The 17838-nt window shown below is 34.6% G+C and overlaps 1 protein-coding gene across 1 annotated transcript in view; it reads left to right on the forward strand.

Annotated features, from left to right (window-relative positions):
• N (neurogenic locus Notch protein) overlaps positions 1 to 17838 on the forward strand; it is a 116566-nt gene that overhangs the window by 57066 nt on the left and 41662 nt on the right. The window contains exons 4-5 of the mRNA XM_074123704.1: positions 694 to 889; positions 5120 to 5253. Coding sequence (XP_073979805.1) covers positions 694 to 889; positions 5120 to 5253 — 330 coding nt within the window. The remainder of the gene's footprint in view (positions 1 to 693; positions 890 to 5119; positions 5254 to 17838) is intronic.

Consider the following 17838-nt stretch of genomic DNA (forward strand, 5'->3'; position numbering starts at 1 on the left):
TTCAGCCTAAATTTATTTTACAATATCAAGTATCGACTACCATGGGAAATACAAATGTGTGCTGCCCCATCCCATCCCATCCCATGGGAATAACATTCCTATGGACAACACTGTAAATTAGAAAACAGAAGAAAAGGTCTGTATTCAAAGGAACCCAAAGAATACTCTAGACCAGCGGCCATTTGCGAACGGAAATCTTTTGGGGCCACACAAACAAAGTTGCGTACTGATTAAGCAAATGAGATCTTAATGTAAAGAAATTTGCAGATAAAAAAAACAACCTAAATTTCAAATCCCTATATCTTGCTTATAGATTTTACTAAATTTCTGAAACTTTGGTTAATTGTAGATAACATCTTACTCTATAATTGAGAGAAATATGAACGATGATGCTGCAGTATCTTTATAGATACAAGCTTTTGAATTTAACGTAGATCAGAATTTCAGATCCCTGTATCTAGCTTATCGATGCTCCTAAATCTTTGAAAATTTAGTACTAGAAGCTGTACTAAATCAATATTTAGTTCCAAGGGATGTTTTGTTACTAAGAAACAATAACTACGTTGGTTTTTTTTTAATTAGGAGACGATGTTAACCTATTGCCTATCATTTGCTCTTCCGTCAATAACATTACCCTATTTACAATTGTTCGTTAGTATCAGTGTCCTTAAATACTTCTCATTTTTTGATCAGGAAGTCACTGTGAGCTGGAAGACCATTGCGCTGCTGGGCCATGTAAGAATGGCGCTTCGTGCACCTCGTTGGAGGACGGCTACGAGTGTCATTGTGCCCAAGGCTTCAAGGGAGCTACCTGTGAGGAGGATATCGACGAGTGTAAGTTGCATCCCTGTAAGCACGGCAAGTGCTTCAACACGCACGGCTCATATTCGTAAGTAGAAATTAGTGTTTGTTTTATCTATAATATAACTGTTCTTGTGTTCTAGTGTAATGCTAGTATTCTACATGTTGTATTTTGTGATGACGTCAGATCAAAGCACTAATACATATAGCGGTTAGATATGTATGATAATGTCAAGGCTTCTGGCGGTCATACACAGCATTTAGCTCGGACATGGCTCCACTTTAGCACTATTCCTACTGTTAGATCGCTGTCTGCCTGGTGTAACAAATATCTGCGTTTCTTCGGCGAATTAACAGAAGGATATTTTTAAAAGTTTTCTGGAATAGCCGTAGCTCGGCGTGTTGAAAAAAAGAGTTAAGAAATTTTAAAGGATTAGGACATTACCCCATTTTAGTTCCTGCGATATACTGACATCGATTATTGTACTAACTCCTTGCATCCGTGCTCATAACGAGGTTGCTACCTCTGACACCGTTTGTAAATCACTTCTGGACTGCATGAAGAAGGTTTGGCTATTGAGAAAGCTGCAATATCAATAGAGGCCTTCAGGTTTCAGTCGGCCAACTGATACACTAAGGGCGTGTTAATGATTCCATACAAATAGCTGTATTTGCATACAATGACTGCGCCTTTATTGAGTACATTTGTCATTTCTAATATATACACACTTGTGGGCGAGCCAAGTATGTGTTGATAGGAGGCGACCTGTCAGTCTCCTTCATGTCAGACTCTAGGGGATAAGCGAAAGCACGGCTAAGTGCCAGTTGCGCGGAGGAATTCAGACCAGAACTGTGAGTCTGAGTGGCGATATAAGTGGAATAAATAACCGATTTAACACTCGGTTAGTTTTCATGTTCTTCCTTTTGAAAATCTCTTTTCCTGTTTTAAAGAGGCTTGAAAGGGGAATTGTACAACTTGTTGGTTTTAATAACAAGGGCGGGAAGCCACGATGATGTAACTACGCCGAGTAATAACTAACTGTCTTCGGATCCAACTTTTCGGTTTTTCTCTTAGCTTCTCTTTGAAAGCCCACTCCGGCAGAGGAAGTGTTCGAAACCCTAGGGCCTGGACTTAAGCTTCCATTTCTAAGCAAGAAACTGGAGTTCACCTTTTTTTAATTGCAACTTTTTCCCAGAAAACTTTATTTTTTCGCTACTTCCGGCTTCAGCGGTTGCCAACATGGTTTTTCTGGCTATACTGGGAAACTGTTTGAAGCATCAAATTTTCTGTAGATTCAGCATCATTTGTCTCCAGCTGCTAACCTACATTCTACTCTTCTATTTCTTCATTGCTTCATTGTCAGCTGAGACGTAGCACTTAGATATTTACTGTATGGGACTTCGTCCAACTGCAATAGCTCGCGGATACATAAACCTGCAGTCTTAATGTTCCTAGTCTGTGTTTCAATTTCAATCAAATTACCGTAACGACGTCATCAGCGTGGTATCTCGGAAATGGCTTCAAATGGGAAATTGTTATAAAAGAAAGTTCCTTAAGTTAGAATTTCAATATCTCTAAGAGGAAATAACTTGAGTTTCCTGACCGGATGAGGACATGAACTTCCAGCTCATATTAAGTAGTACTATATCTAATCTGTCAATTGTAAAACCACGAAGCTGAAGTCCTTACTAATCCGCTAGAAGCGAAAACAATTATTAACTAGGTCCCATGAATGAATACACGAGTTACGTAATCAAACGTTTTTGTGAATTAAAATAAAAATAGTGAGCCAAAGAAGTGTAGTTACTGTATAAAGACTAAGAGTGGGGGAACGCAGGTGTTGACAAGCAAATGGAAAATGTTTACCTCGACTACGAGATTGCGCGCATGCGTCATAGGAGTAAAGGCTGGCGAGGCACTGTCCTCACGTTTGCACGAACCCCCCCTTCCCCCACGTAATCAAGTTCTAAAACCGAGAAATCGATATCTGAAGAGAGGAGTGGAGTCTGTGGGACCCACGTAATCATAGCGTTGCTCGGACTTCTTTCTCCAAGAGTTTATCTTCCTCCTATTTAGAATGAATACTATTTACCACAGGAAATTACCGCAAACAACAATGGCCGACCCTAAGGCATTGTCGGTGCAGGAAATAGCTGACAAAAAACCTTCTCTCATTTATTCGAAGCTAGTAATTTTTTAAGTGGAACGAGATAGTTTTCTTGGTGATTGGGACATGGAGCAATACTGTACGAGGTACCTCCGAACGGTCTCTGGCTCTGACGGTCTCTGGAACTTGGATGACTGTCCAAGATTCCTGTAATCGTGGTGCAGTTTAAAAGTTTTTCCTTCAGACGTCTTTTCTTCTATTGTGTTCCAACATGACTGACGAGCAAATCTCGCAAGCGAGATATTTCGTGATAAATAATATAGCGAGCGCGTGCAAACACTTTGGCTTCAAAACGAAAGCTCGAACTTTTCATTTAGCACACCTGCCGGACACGATAGAAAGTTCTCGTGGTTTAAATCTCAGAACCGGAAGTAGAACTTGATTGAAGAAACTTTTTACTTTTTAAGATTTTTTTTGTTTGACAGTGCCTCTGGCTAAAACACAGGACTGCAACTTTTATTTTAAAGATTTTCCCAAGAAAATCGATTAGGTTCCCTCCTGGTAAAGGAATGTGGTCTTCATGAAGTCCCATTGCGGCCCTTGAGAATGCAGAATTCAAAGATACTTTATCAACCGGATATTATAGCGCTTCACCAAATGAATTTTTCAATTTCTTGAATTTATCTCGAAAATGATTTTTACTATTTACCTAATCACATGCTTCTATTTCCTCTAAAGTAGCTCTTGCCAGTTCCGGAAGTAACTCGTGTTTAATATTAAGATAGCAGAATCAGACCTCAAATTCCAAATTTATTGAAACTTCGTTGAGTGTATTTTTACTGAAAATTTCTACACGTTTTCACTTTCCTATTTTTGTGGTTTTATGAAAAACTTCGCCCGCGACGTTTTGCTTAAACTTGGTACTTATTTCTTTATTTATCATTAATGTTATTGGCACATAAAAATACATATTAGGGGGAACTTTAGTTAGAGAAATAGGAGCTGGCGGTCCTCTAAGTTATCATTTTGGTGCAATTTACGGAATTATCTGCACATTACTAATTTTTGGGGGGCGCGTATCGACGACTGCGGCTATTAGCGCCTGCGCAGTACTAATATAATTAAATGCGTAAGAAGGATAAGATCCATTAGGGAGGCTGCGCCGGAAATTCCCCAGCGTAAGATCTCCATCAAGAAACATCTGATGATCCACATTAAAGTATCATTCCTACGGCGCGGAAGGACATCTTCACCACCACATTCTTGGTAAATCCTTTTTGATTACTCCAGGTCTAGTGTATCATACATTAAGTCTGGCGGGGTGGAGAGCTACAAATCTTTGGAAGACCATGTTATAATAATAAAAAATAGTCTCGTAGAGATAATGAGTGCGCCATGATTATAGGGCTGTTTCCTGTAATGACAATCGTGTCTCTCCAGTTCAGTCGCACCTCCGCTACTAAAAATTCTTGGCCAAACGATTTGATTTACAGCATCTGAGCTCTGCCAATCTGTCCCACCATTACTTGGGACATTAGATGTCGTCATTGCTGGGCCATCTAGTTAGCAGTGGTTCTCAGCCGTCCTACCTTTCAGACCAATCAGCCGGTCTTACCATGTTCCGGATAACGGAATGACATACTTCGACTTGTTACAAACTTAAATATAATACGAGAGACTTCAATGCACAACATGAAGAACATTTATTAGTGCATCTCTCAATGAAATGCGCAAAATAAATGCAGAAAAATTATTTAATGCTTATTCGATCTTTTCGTGGATTGCCCTTCTTTGAGAAATTAATTCCGGCCTTTATATTGCTGCAGCTACTGCTGCTGTTTTCACTTTAATGGATATGATTGGCCTGTGAAGCGAGTTGGACCTGAAGGAGGCTGGCTTAAGAAGGTCCGAAAGGCCTCGATTGGGCCAAACCTTCTGAAGCTTCTTGGGCTGCTATTCTCTGCACTCCTGTAGAACACAAGATGACCCCACAGAACCTTACAGTTCTGAAATTGTCTTAGAATAACTCTAACCTACTAACCGGGAGCATTGGTTTTCTATTTTTCTGAAAAAAGCGAATGTTTTCGAAGTTTTTTTAGCATTATGATCAGCTCGGCTTCCCTTAACTTATCGTTCGACACTCTCCTTAGAAGGAGTTAGTTCACTTTTAGAAGATTGTGTTAACATGCGCACCATTTGAATGTTTGCAGGTGTAAATGTGAGCCGAGGTTTACCGGCCAGAACTGCGAGAGCGCCTACTATCCGTGCGACCCTTCGCCCTGTCAGAACGATGGCGTTTGCAAGAGATTGGACAACCTGAACTACGAGTGTAAATGTCCTGTTGGTAAGTACACTTTATTCCTCTATCTGATTGCAGGTTACACACTTACAGGGCAATAGTGGGGGAGTATTTTATTAAATTCATTTTGATTGGTCGTCTGAAAGGATGAACTAGGATTTTATTAAAACTGTCCGATAGGTTTGATCGTCAAAAACTGTACGGAAAAGCACAACGTTGAAAAACACCCAACTTTAACAATTTTTTTCTCATTTTCCTAAGATAATATATAAGATATAAGATAAAATTCCTAAATTTTCTTTATAATATAGGGCAAATCCTGAGGAAGTACTATTGTATTCTAGGTTACAGTTGCCAAAAATGAGCAAAAATGGTTCTTGTTTTTAATTTCTGATACGAAATTACTATTTGCCAGCAAATAAATACCTTCCAATTTTATTCTTAACATTTTACAAAGACATTTCTTTGGAGTTCTACGGAGACAACAACCCTAAGCATCATTTTAAACAATCTCTCTAGCGGTAGATAAAGTTTAGGTAGTACTCTATATCAGGTTATAATGGAAATATTGCTCAATTCAAATGTTAAGAAAATCTGTAGTCCAGATATGCTACTTTACAGAATAGACTTTTAAAGGTTTGGAATATTCTGCAAAACGACATTATCGATTATTTTGAAAATTAGAATAATTAAAATTGGAGATACATTGGAAAGTTAAACAAACAAAATTAATTAGATTTATGTTTCTGGGAAATCTAGGACATCAATGACAGTTTACGTGCGTAGGCGTCCAGAACCTTAAGGCATTAATAAAAACTTTGTATCCCCTATTCCCGGCGAAATCAGCCTAATTATTCTAGATATCTTATTGTGAATGGACACCTTGGCCACCTTGGTTCCATTCATGAGCACCATGCACCTGTCTATCTGCCCCAGTTCTGTTCCTGCAGGTTGTTTATAATATGCTGAACAGTCAGCTGCTGAGATCAGCTGTTTACAATCATTACGTCACTATGTTTTGGGCTTGCCCAAAAAACGCGTAAAAAACGCGTACATATATCGGTTGTTGTTGAATTACGTACTTGTGGTAGGCTAATGTTACTGCCACTTTTTATGCAGCAACTGGAAATGGCTCCATGTGTGGAAAAACATTTTCAGGCTGCGAAACTTTCCCTAAACTTTGTTATAGCCGCTGTAATTGGTTCCGATATGGAGTAGAAAATATCAAGAAAATGACCTGTTCTCGCGTCTGTCAAGATATTCAGCATCCGAAGAGTGCGATTTGAAAATTGGAAAACAGTCAGCAATGTAATCGCGTATGTGTTTTAATTCTAGTTTCTGTCTAAAGGAGAGAAATATCAGCCGGAGGGGGGGGTCTGCTCCAAATGTAAGGGGGGTTCAAAGAGAGGTGAAATTATGAATTTCAATATTAAGGCCAATGAAAATATTATTAGAAATCCAAACGTTATTTATTAACCCGAAGCACAACTTTCCAGGGTAGGTTTCAAACCTTACTTTCACTTGCTCTCAGTGAAGTTGTTGAGTGAAGTCCAATTTTTAACATCGAGTTATAACCGGAAGTATACATTTTAAGGTTCCCAGGAAACGAAATGTTTTTAGAAACTGTCTGCATATGTAATGTGATCGCAGTGCCTTGAATACGACCACTTTATAATTCCTTCAAGAACTCGGAGATACTGATTCTATTAATTTTTCGTGATTGTCTCAAAAAAGGTCCCATTTTTTTTTCTTTAAACTTTGCCTGCTTACTACTGACCTCTAGATCTGCGTCTTTTATTTGGTAAGAGCACTTCTGAAAGATGCGGTGGATGCATTTCCGTCTAAAGTGCTGTTTCAGAGTAATGTGTAATCTTAAAATTTATTTGAAAGGTTTCAGTTAAAAAACTTGAGAACGCAAAACAGAAAAATCGTAGATGCTTCTGAATTTTTAGAAACTATCGAAAAAACTAATAACTTTAAAATTTCATTTAGTGAAGACTCAATACCGGTCTGTCAAGGTTGCGGTTTCCTGATCAAATTTGAACCCTCCACGATTTCCCGTTATCCAGAAATGCAGGCCACTCCAAAACACTCGTCCATTTTTTTAGTCAACGCTTTAGACTTTGCTGAATGAATTTTCAGAGTAGTGGATTTCGTCATTTTGGAACATGGGCTGCTAATGCATGCCGGCAATTCTTTGTGAGCAGGCTAGCCACGGAAGTCACGCTTTCTGTCAATGAACAGAATGTCTGGAAAACGTTGGAATATTAATAGTTTCATGTTATGGCCAAAGACGCCGGTCATTCTCTTGGTGGTGTAATTCTATGCAGTACGCAGTATCACAAGGCTATTTGTAACAATCACGACAATAAATCAATCATTTTGGAAACATTTAGATGTATAAATAACGAATTTAGGTGTAAACTTTAAACTTAGAGTAAAGAGAGTTTTCACATCAATTCGCGATATCGAATGAAGTACTTAGACCAGCGAGTGCAATAGACTAAGTGCAGCTAATTGTGCACACGACACGCAAGCGCAGTGCTCGCCGCTATCTGCCGACCCTCATCGCAGTTAATTAACATATCCGCAATTAAGTGGTCGGCTATGTGCGTGCGTGTGGCTGGCTAATTCATTACCCACAATTCCCAATAATCTTGGCTTGGCGATCTCTTGATGAGAGGGCCCCTCCCCAACTCGGCAATTTCTCACTCCAATTACTTCCAATTCTTTATCTTGATTTTTATCCTCTCATAGCACCATATTGTTCTTATTTTGGGACACTTTCAGATTTCTTCAAATAAGTGTTCTCGATAAAAATGCCAGGAAAATATCTGCGCAATTTTCTCAAATAGAGTTGTCCCAGGAAACTATCACAGAATGAAAATGAAAATAACCTTTATTAATTCCAAAAAAATAAACAGTTCCATAAAATTTCTCTGTTATATATTAGAAGTAATAAAATTAATATAGAGCAAAGAAAAGGTAAACTATTTTTTCAGGCCGGCTGTACGTCCAACTACCAAATTAGGTGTCGTGGACGGAGGCGACTATTAAACATACTTTACTGCAAAATTTCTCATATTGACCATTAAAGGTATAGACTGGGAATATAGCCTAGTACCGCAATACATCTTAGCTTTGCGGGTCTAGCCTCTAACCGCTCGGCTACCGTGGCGACTAGCAAACATACTTTACTATAAATTTCTCATATTAACCATTAAATAAAATCGAAGGCCTAAGACCGGGAATCGAACCCATTACCACAATGCATATTAGCTTCGCAGGTCTCGCCGCTAACCGCTCGGCTACCGTGGCGCCTAATAATAAGTTGATTAAACACTAATGAAACAAATTTTACTGGGAGGGATCATAAATGCTTGGATTTAGAAATTAGGCCCATTTCTGGGCAAAGGCCTCTCGCATCTGTTTACACTATAAACAGTCCCTATTTCTATGTACATTTCTTGTACATTCACTCTAGAAGAACAAGAGGGTCGGAGTAAGATGAGACACAGATTGGAAATAGCTTCATGACTGTAGTACAGTCGGATGGTTTCCTTTGAATTGCTGCGAGTCCTTCTAGTAGAACTGACTGGACATTAGTTCGAGCAGCACGTACTTCTTCCGGTGGAAGAACTGCGGTACTGGAGACACCTCTGCGGTCAAGCGTACAGGAAGTGAATCCTTCATTTGTGTTGTGGTAGACAGTTAGATGATTTGTGGTCAAAGTGCCAACTTTGTGCAACAGAGATCTCTGCTAGCGCACTTCCTGCCTTGACATTGATAGGCATAAAGATTCGGCGAATGAATGAAGATCTCTTTTAACATGCATTAACCAAAACTCTTTGGATTGGCTGTTTGAAATATAAAGAATTTTAAGTATTAAAAAAATAAGTCGTGTATGTTCCCAGATCAAATTTGAATGGCAGTTGAAGTTATTTCCTTTTGCTACGCCCACTTACTTCCTGTGAGCAGAGTTGGGCAAAAATTTAATCAATTAAAAAACAATTGAATTAAACCGAAATTTAATTTTAATCATGATTAAAATTAAAAAATTTAATCGGCCAAAATTAGTTGATTAAAATTAAATTCACTTTTAATTTAATCGGAATTTAATCAATTAAAATATTTAATCATAACTAAAAATTAAGATTAAAATTAAAATTAAATAATCAGAATTTTAATTGATTGAATTAAATTCCAAATTTAGTTTTAATCACTTTGGACGATTAAATTTTTTAATTTAATCAAAATTTAAGAGATTAAATTTTTAAAACCAAACATTGCCAACGGTTAAACCAGAATCGGACCAATGCATCTTTATTCCGCCTAGCTGGTGCCTCTTCTCTATCAATATTATCACTTTTCCCAAACTTGGCACCTTCATTCTACCAGTCTGGTGACTCATCTATACCATGTTAGTGACTCTCAAGACTTAAATAAGACCACCTTACACTCACATTTCACCATGTTTACCACTCACTAGACTTAGATAGGACCACCTTACACTCACATTTAACTATCTTTACCACTCACTAGACTTAGATAGGACCACCTTACACTCACATTTCACCATGTTTACCACTCACTAGAATTTATATCTTCTAAAATTATAGATCTGTGCACAAAATAACTAAGTTTATAATTGAGAAAAACAAAGTGTACAAGAGAACAAAATTCCATAACAATACATGTTTCACAGTGGGAGATATAGAACGGCCATAATTTTACAGAATTTCATGACCCAAAACATTTTCAACCCTTTATATCTTCTACATTTATAGATCTGTGCACAAAATAACTATAGTTTTTAATTGAGAAAAACAAAGTGTATAAGAGAAAAAAATTCCATACCAATACGTGGTTCACAGTGGGAGATATAGAACGGCCATAATTTTACAGAATTTCATGACCCAAAAAATTTTCAACCCTTTATATCTTTTACATTAATAGATCTGTGCACAAAATAACTATAGTTTATAATTGGGAAAAACAAAGTGTACAAGAGAACAAAATTCCACTCCAATACGTGGTTCACAGTGGAAGATATAGAACGGCCATAATTTTACAGAATTTCATGACCCAAAAAATTTTCAACCCCTTATATCTTCTACGTTTTTAGATCTTTGCACAAAATAACTATAGTTTATAATTGAGAAAAACAAAGTGTATAAGTGAACAAAATTGCATACCAATACGTGGTTCACAGTGGGAGATATAGAACGGTCATAATTTTACAGAATTTCATGACCCAAAAACTTTTCAACCCTTTATATCTTCTACCTTTTTAGATCTGTGCACAAAATAACTATAGTTTATTATTGAGAAAAACAAAGTGTACAAGAGAAAAAAATTCCATACCAATACGTCGTTCACAGTGGGAGATATAGAACGGCCATAATTTTACAGCATTTCATGACCCAAAAAATTTTCAACCCTTTATATCTTCTACATTTATAGATCTGTGCACAAAATAACTATAGTTTATAATTGGGAAAAACAAAGTGTACAAGAGAAAAAAATTCCATACCAATACGTGGTTCACAGTGGGAGATATAGAACGGCCATAATTTTACAAAATTTCACGACCCAAAAAATTTACAACCCTTTATATCTTCTACCTTTTTAGATCTGTGCACAAAATAACTATAGTTTATTATTGAGAAAAACAAAGTGTACAAGAGAAAAAAATTCCATACCAATACGTGGTTCACAGTGGGAGATATAGAACGGCCATAATTTTACAGAATTTCATGACCCAAAAAATTTTCAACCCTTTATATCTTCTACATTAATAGATCTGTGCACAAAATAACTATAGTTTATAATTGGGAAAAACAAAGTGTACAAGAGAACAAAATTCCACTCCAATACGTGGTTCACAGTGGGAGATATAGAACGGCCATAATTTTACAGAATTTCATGACCCAAAAAATTTTCAACCCTTTATATCTTCTACATTTATAGATCTGTGCACAAAATAACTATAGTTTATAATTGAGAAAAACAAAGTGTATAAGAGAACAAAATTGCATACCAATACGTGGTTCACAGTGGGAGATATAGAACGGCCATAATTTTACAGAATTTCATGACCCAAAAAATTTTCAACCGTTTATATCTTCTACCTTTTTAGATCTGTGCACAAAATAACTATAGTTTATAATTGAGAAAAACAAAGTGTACAAGAGAACAAAATTCCATACCAATACGTGGTTCAAAGTGGGAGATATAGAACGGCCATAATTTTACAGCATTTCATGACCCAAAAAAATTTTCAACCCTTTATATCTTCTACATTTATAGATCTGTGTACAAAATAACTATAGTTTATAATTGAGAAAAACAAAGTGTATAAGAGAACAAAATTCCATACCAATACGTGGTTCACAGTGGGAGATATAGAACGGCCATAATTTTACAGAATTTCATGACCCAAAAATTTTTTAACCCTTTATATCTTCTACATTTATAGATCTGTGTACAAAATAACTATAGTTTATAATTGAGAAAAACAAAGTGTATAAGAGAACAAAATTCCATACCAATACGTGGTTCACAGTGGGAGATATAGAACGGCCATAATTTTACAGCATTTCATGACCCAAAAAATTTTCAACCCTTTATATCTTCTACATTTATAGATCTGTGCACAAAATAACTATAGTTTATAATTGGGAAAAACAAAGTGTACAAGAGAACAAAATTCCACTCCAATACGTGGTTCACAGTGGGAGATATAGAACGGCCATAATTTTACAGAATTTCACGACCCAAAAAATTTACAACCCTTTATATCTTCTACCTTTTTAGATCTGTGCACAAAATAACTATAGTTTATTATTGAGAAAAACAAAGTGTACAAGAGAAAAAAATTCCATACCAATACGTGGTTCACAGTGGAAGATATAGAACGGCCATAATTTTACAGAATTTCATGACCCAAAAAATTTTCAACCCCTTATATCTTCTACCTTTTTAGATCTTTGCACAAAATAACTATAGTTTATAATTGAGAAAAACAAAGTGTATAAGTGAACAAAATTGCATACCAATACGTGGTTCACAGTGGGAGATATAGAACGGTCATAATTTTACAGAATTTCATGACCCAAAAACTTTTCAACCCTTTATATCTTCTACCTTTTTAGATCTGTGCACAAAATAACTATAGTTTATTATTGAGAAAAACAAAGTGTACAAGAGAAAAAAATTCCATACCAATACGTGGTTCACAGTGGGAGATATAGAACGGCCATAATTTTACAGCATTTCATGACCCAAAAAATTTTCAACCCTTTATATCTTCTACATTTATAGATCTGTGCACAAAATAACTATAGTTTATAATTGGGAAAAACAAAGTGTACAAGAGAACAAAATTCCACTCCAATACGTGGTTCACAGTGGGAGATATAGAACGGCCATAATTTTACAGAATTTCACGACCCAAAAAATTTACAACCCTTTATATCTTCTACCTTTTTAGATCTGTGCACAAAATAACTATAGTTTATTATTGAGAAAAACAAAGTGTACAAGAGAAAAAAATTCCATACCAATACGTGGTTCACAGTGGAAGATATAGAACGGCCATAATTTTACAGAATTTCATGACCCAAAAAATTTTCAACCCCTTATATCTTCTACGTTTTTAGATCTTTGCACAAAATAACTATAGTTTATAATTGAGAAAAACAAAGTGTATAAGTGAACAAAATTGCATACCAATACGTGGTTCACAGTGGGAGATATAGAACGGTCATAATTTTACAGAATTTCATGACCCAAAAACTTTTCAACCCTTTATATCTTCTACCTTTTTAGATCTGTGCACAAAATAACTATAGTTTATTATTGAGAAAAACAAAGTGTACAAGAGAAAAAAATTCCATACCAATACGTCGTTCACAGTGGGAGATATAGAACGGCCATAATTTTACAGCATTTCATGACCCAAAAAATTTTCAACCCTTTATATCTTCTACATTTATAGATCTGTGCACAAAATAACTATAGTTTATAATTGGGAAAAACAAACTGTACAAGAGAAAAAAATTCCATACCAATACGTGGTTCACAGTGAGAGATATAGAACGGCCATAATTTTACAAAATTTCACGACCCAAAAAATTTACAACCCTTTATATCTTCTACCTTTTTAGATCTGTGCACAAAATAACTATAGTTTATTATTGAGAAAAACAAAGTGTACAAGAGAAAAAAATTCCATACCAATACGTGGTTCACAGTGGGAGATATAGAACGGCCATAATTTTACAGCATTTCATGACCCAAAAAATTTTCAACCCTTTATATCTTCTACATTTATAGATCTGTGCACAAAATAACTATAGTTTATAATTGGGAAAAACAAAGTGTACAAGAGAACAAAATTGCATACCAATACGTGGTTCACAGTGGGAGATATAGAACGGTCATAATTTTACAGAATTTCATGACCCAAAAACTTTTCAACCCTTTATATCTTCTACCTTTTTAGATCTGTGCACAAAATAACTATAGTTTATTATTGAGAAAAACAAAGTGTACAAGAGAAAAAAATTCCATACCAATACGTCGTTCACAGTGGGAGATATAGAACGGCCATAATTTTACAGCATTTCATGACCCAAAAAATTTTCAACCCTTTATATCTTCTACATTTATAGATCTGTGCACAAAATAACTATAGTTTATAATTGGGAAAAACAAAGTGTACAAGAGAAAAAAATTCCATACCAATACGTGGTTCACAGTGGGAGATATAGAACGGCCATAATTTTACAGAATTTCACGACCCAAAAAATTTACAACCCTTTATATCTTTTACCTTTTTAGATCTGTGCACAAAATAACTATAGTTTATTATTGAGAAAAACAAAGTGTACAAGAGAAAAAAATTCCATACCAATACGTGGTTCACAGTGGGAGATATAGAACGGCCATAATTTTACAGAATTTCATGACCCAAAAAATTTTCAACCCCTTATATCTTCTACCTTTTTAGATCTTTGCACAAAATAACTATAGTTTATAATTGAGAAAAACAAAGTGTATAAGTGAACAAAATTGCATACCAATACGTGGTTCACAGTGGGAGATATAGAACGGTCATAATTTTACAGAATTTCATGACCCAAAAACTTTTCAACCCTTTATATCTTCTACCTTTTTAGATCTGTGCACAAAATAACTATAGTTTATTATTGAGAAAAACAAAGTGTACAAGAGAAAAAAATTCCATACCAATACGTCGTTCACAGTGGGAGATATAGAACGGCCATAATTTTACAGCATTTCATGACCCAAAAAATTTTCAACCCTTTATATCTTCTACATTTATAGATCTGTGTACAAAATAACTATAGTTTATAATTGAGAAAAACAATGTGTATAAGAGAACAAAATTCCATACCAATACGTGGTTCACAGTGGGAGATATAGAACGGCCATAATTTTACAGAATTTCATGACCCAAAAATTTTTAACCCTTTATATCTTCTACATTTATAGATCTGTGCACAAAATAACTATAGTTTTTAATTGAGAAAAACAAAGTGTATAAGAGAACAAAATTGCATACCAATACGTGGTTCACAGTGGGAGATATAGAACGGCCATAATTTTACAGAATTTCATGACCCAAAAAATTTTCAACCCTTTATATCTTCTACATTTATAGATCTGTGCACAAAATAACTATAATTTATAATTGAGAAAAACAAAGTGTATAAGAGAACAAAATTGCATACCAATACGTGGTTCACAGTGGGAGATATAGAACGGCCATAATTTTACAGAATTTCATGACCCAAAAAATTTTCAACCCTTTATATCTTCTACATTTATAGATCTGTGCACAAAATAACTATAATTTATAATTGAGAAAAACAAAGTGTATAAGAGAACAAAATTGCATACCAATACGTGGTTCACAGTGGGAGATATAGAACGGCCATAATTTTACAGAATTTCATGACCCAAAAAATTTTCAACCCTTTATATCTTCTACATTAATGGATCTGTGCACAAAATAACTATAGTTTATAATTGAGAAAAACAAAGTGTATAAGAGAACAAAATTGCATACCAATACGTGGTTCACAGTGGGAGATATAGAACGGCCATAATTTTACAGAATTTCATGACCCAAAAAATTTTCAACCGTTTATATCTTCTACCTTTTTAGATCTGTGCACAAAATAACTATAGTTTATAATTGAGAAAAACAAAGTGTACAAGAGAACAAAATTCCATACCAATACGTGGTTCAAAGTGGGAGATATAGAACGGCCATAATTTTACAGCATTTCATGACCCAAAAAATTTTCAACCCTTTATATCTTCTACATTTATAGATCTGTGTACAAAATAACTATAGTTTATAATTGAGAAAAACAAAGTGTATAAGAGAACAAAATTCCATACCAATACGTGGTTCACAGTGGGAGATATAGAACGGCCATAATTTTACAGAATTTCATGACCCAAAAATTTTTTAACCCTTTATATCTTCTACATTTATAGATCTGTGTACAAAATAACTATAGTTTATAATTGAGAAAAACAAAGTGTATAAGAGAACAAAATTCCATACCAATACGTGGTTCACAGTGGGAGATATAGAACGGCCATAATTTTACAGCATTTCATGACCCAAAAAATTTTCAACCCTTTATATCTTCTACATTTATAGATCTGTGTACAAAATAACTATAGTTTATAATTGAGAAAAACAATGTGTATAAGAGAACAAAATTCCATACCAATACGTGGTTCACAGTGGGAGATATAAAACGGCCATAATTTTACAGAATTTCATGACCCAAAAATTTTTAACCCTTTATATCTTCTACATTTATAGATCTGTGCACAAAATAACTATAGTTTTTAATTGAGAAAAACAAAGTGTATAAGAGAACAAAATTGCATACCAATACGTGGTTCACAGTGGGAGATATAGAACGGCCATAATTTTACAGAATTTCATGACCCAAAAAATTTTCAACTCTTTATATCTTCTACATTTATAGATCTGTGCACAAAATAACTATAGTTTTTAATTGAGAAAAACAAAGTGTATAAGAGAAAAAAATTCCATACCAATACGTGGTTCACATTGGGAGATATAGAACGGCCATAATTTTACAGAATTTCATGACCCAAAAAATTTTCAACCCTTTATATCTTCTACATTAATAGATCTGTGCACAAAATAACTATAGTTTATAATTTGGAAAAACAAAGTGTACAAGAGAACAAAATTCCACTCCAATACGTGGTTCACAGTGGGAGATATAGAACGGCCATAATTTTACAGAATTTCATGACCCAAAAAATTTTCAACCCTTTATATCTTCTACATTTATAGATCTGTGCACAAAATAACTATAGTTTATAATTGAGAAAAACAAAGTGTATATGAGAACAAAATTGCATACCAATACGTGGTTCACAGTGGGAGATATAGAACGGCCATAATTTTACAGAATTTCATGACCCAAAAAATTTTCAACCGTTTATATCTTCTACCTTTTTAGATCTGTGCACAAAATAACTATAGTTTATAATTGAGAAAAACAAAGTGTATAAGAGAACAAAATTCCATACCAATACGTGGTTCACAGTGGGAGATATAGAACGGCCATAATTTTACAGCATTTCATGACCCAAAAAATTTTCAACCCTTTATATCTTCTACATTTATAGATCTGTGCACAAAAGAACTATAGTTTATAATTGGGAAAAACAAAGTGTACAAGAGAACAAAATTCCACTCCATTACGTGGTTCACAGTGGGAGATATAGAACGGCCATAATTTTACAGAATTTCATGACCCAAAAAATTATTAACTTTTTATATCAGTGGTTCTTAACCTTTTCATAGACGCGGAACACAATTATATGTATAATATATTTTTCTTGCGGAACACTGACATTAAATAATTTGAAATTCGGTATTTAGCAAGAACTTAAAATATAATTCAAATTAAAAAAAAGGAACAATTTTTTGTTTTCGTACCTTTCCTAAGTTTCTAAATTTTAATACATTTAAAATTGAAATTTCGCGGAACACTTGGACCATATTAAGAACCACTGGTCTAGAGACTCGTGAAGAAGTCCAAGTCTACAAAAATTAACCGAAAAGTATTTATTGAAGACGCTTAGGAAAAGGTCTCGCCAAAATGTGGTTCGAACCATTGGTTGAAAAGCCATAAAAGTGGATGATTAAATTAGTTTGATTAACGATTGAAATTGAACTAATTCGGTGATTAAAATTAAAGTTCAATTTAATTCTCAGATTTAATCATAATTTTTTTAGTTTGATTAAATTAGTTTGATTAACGATTAAATCTGAAATTTAATTGATTAAATAATTGTCATATGATTAAAATTACGATTAAATTCTGATTAAAATTAAAAATAAATTTAATCAATTAAATTTAGAATTTAATTTTTTTTTTAATCAGTGCCCAACTCTGCCTGTGAGTGTAAGCAAGCGTCTCAGAATAGTCATCTTAGTTTTGGAAGTTGGGTTGGTGTAACTATAGAATATTATTATTTAAAAGAAATCAAATAATTCTCGTATAAAAGAAGCCACAAAAATTAATTATTTGATTTAAT

The sequence above is a fragment of the Rhodnius prolixus genome, unplaced genomic scaffold (genome assembly GCF_049639745.1).
Source record: "Rhodnius prolixus isolate KJV_2025 unplaced genomic scaffold, Rpr scaffold_1, whole genome shotgun sequence".
Lineage (NCBI taxonomy): Eukaryota > Metazoa > Arthropoda > Insecta > Hemiptera > Reduviidae > Rhodnius > Rhodnius prolixus.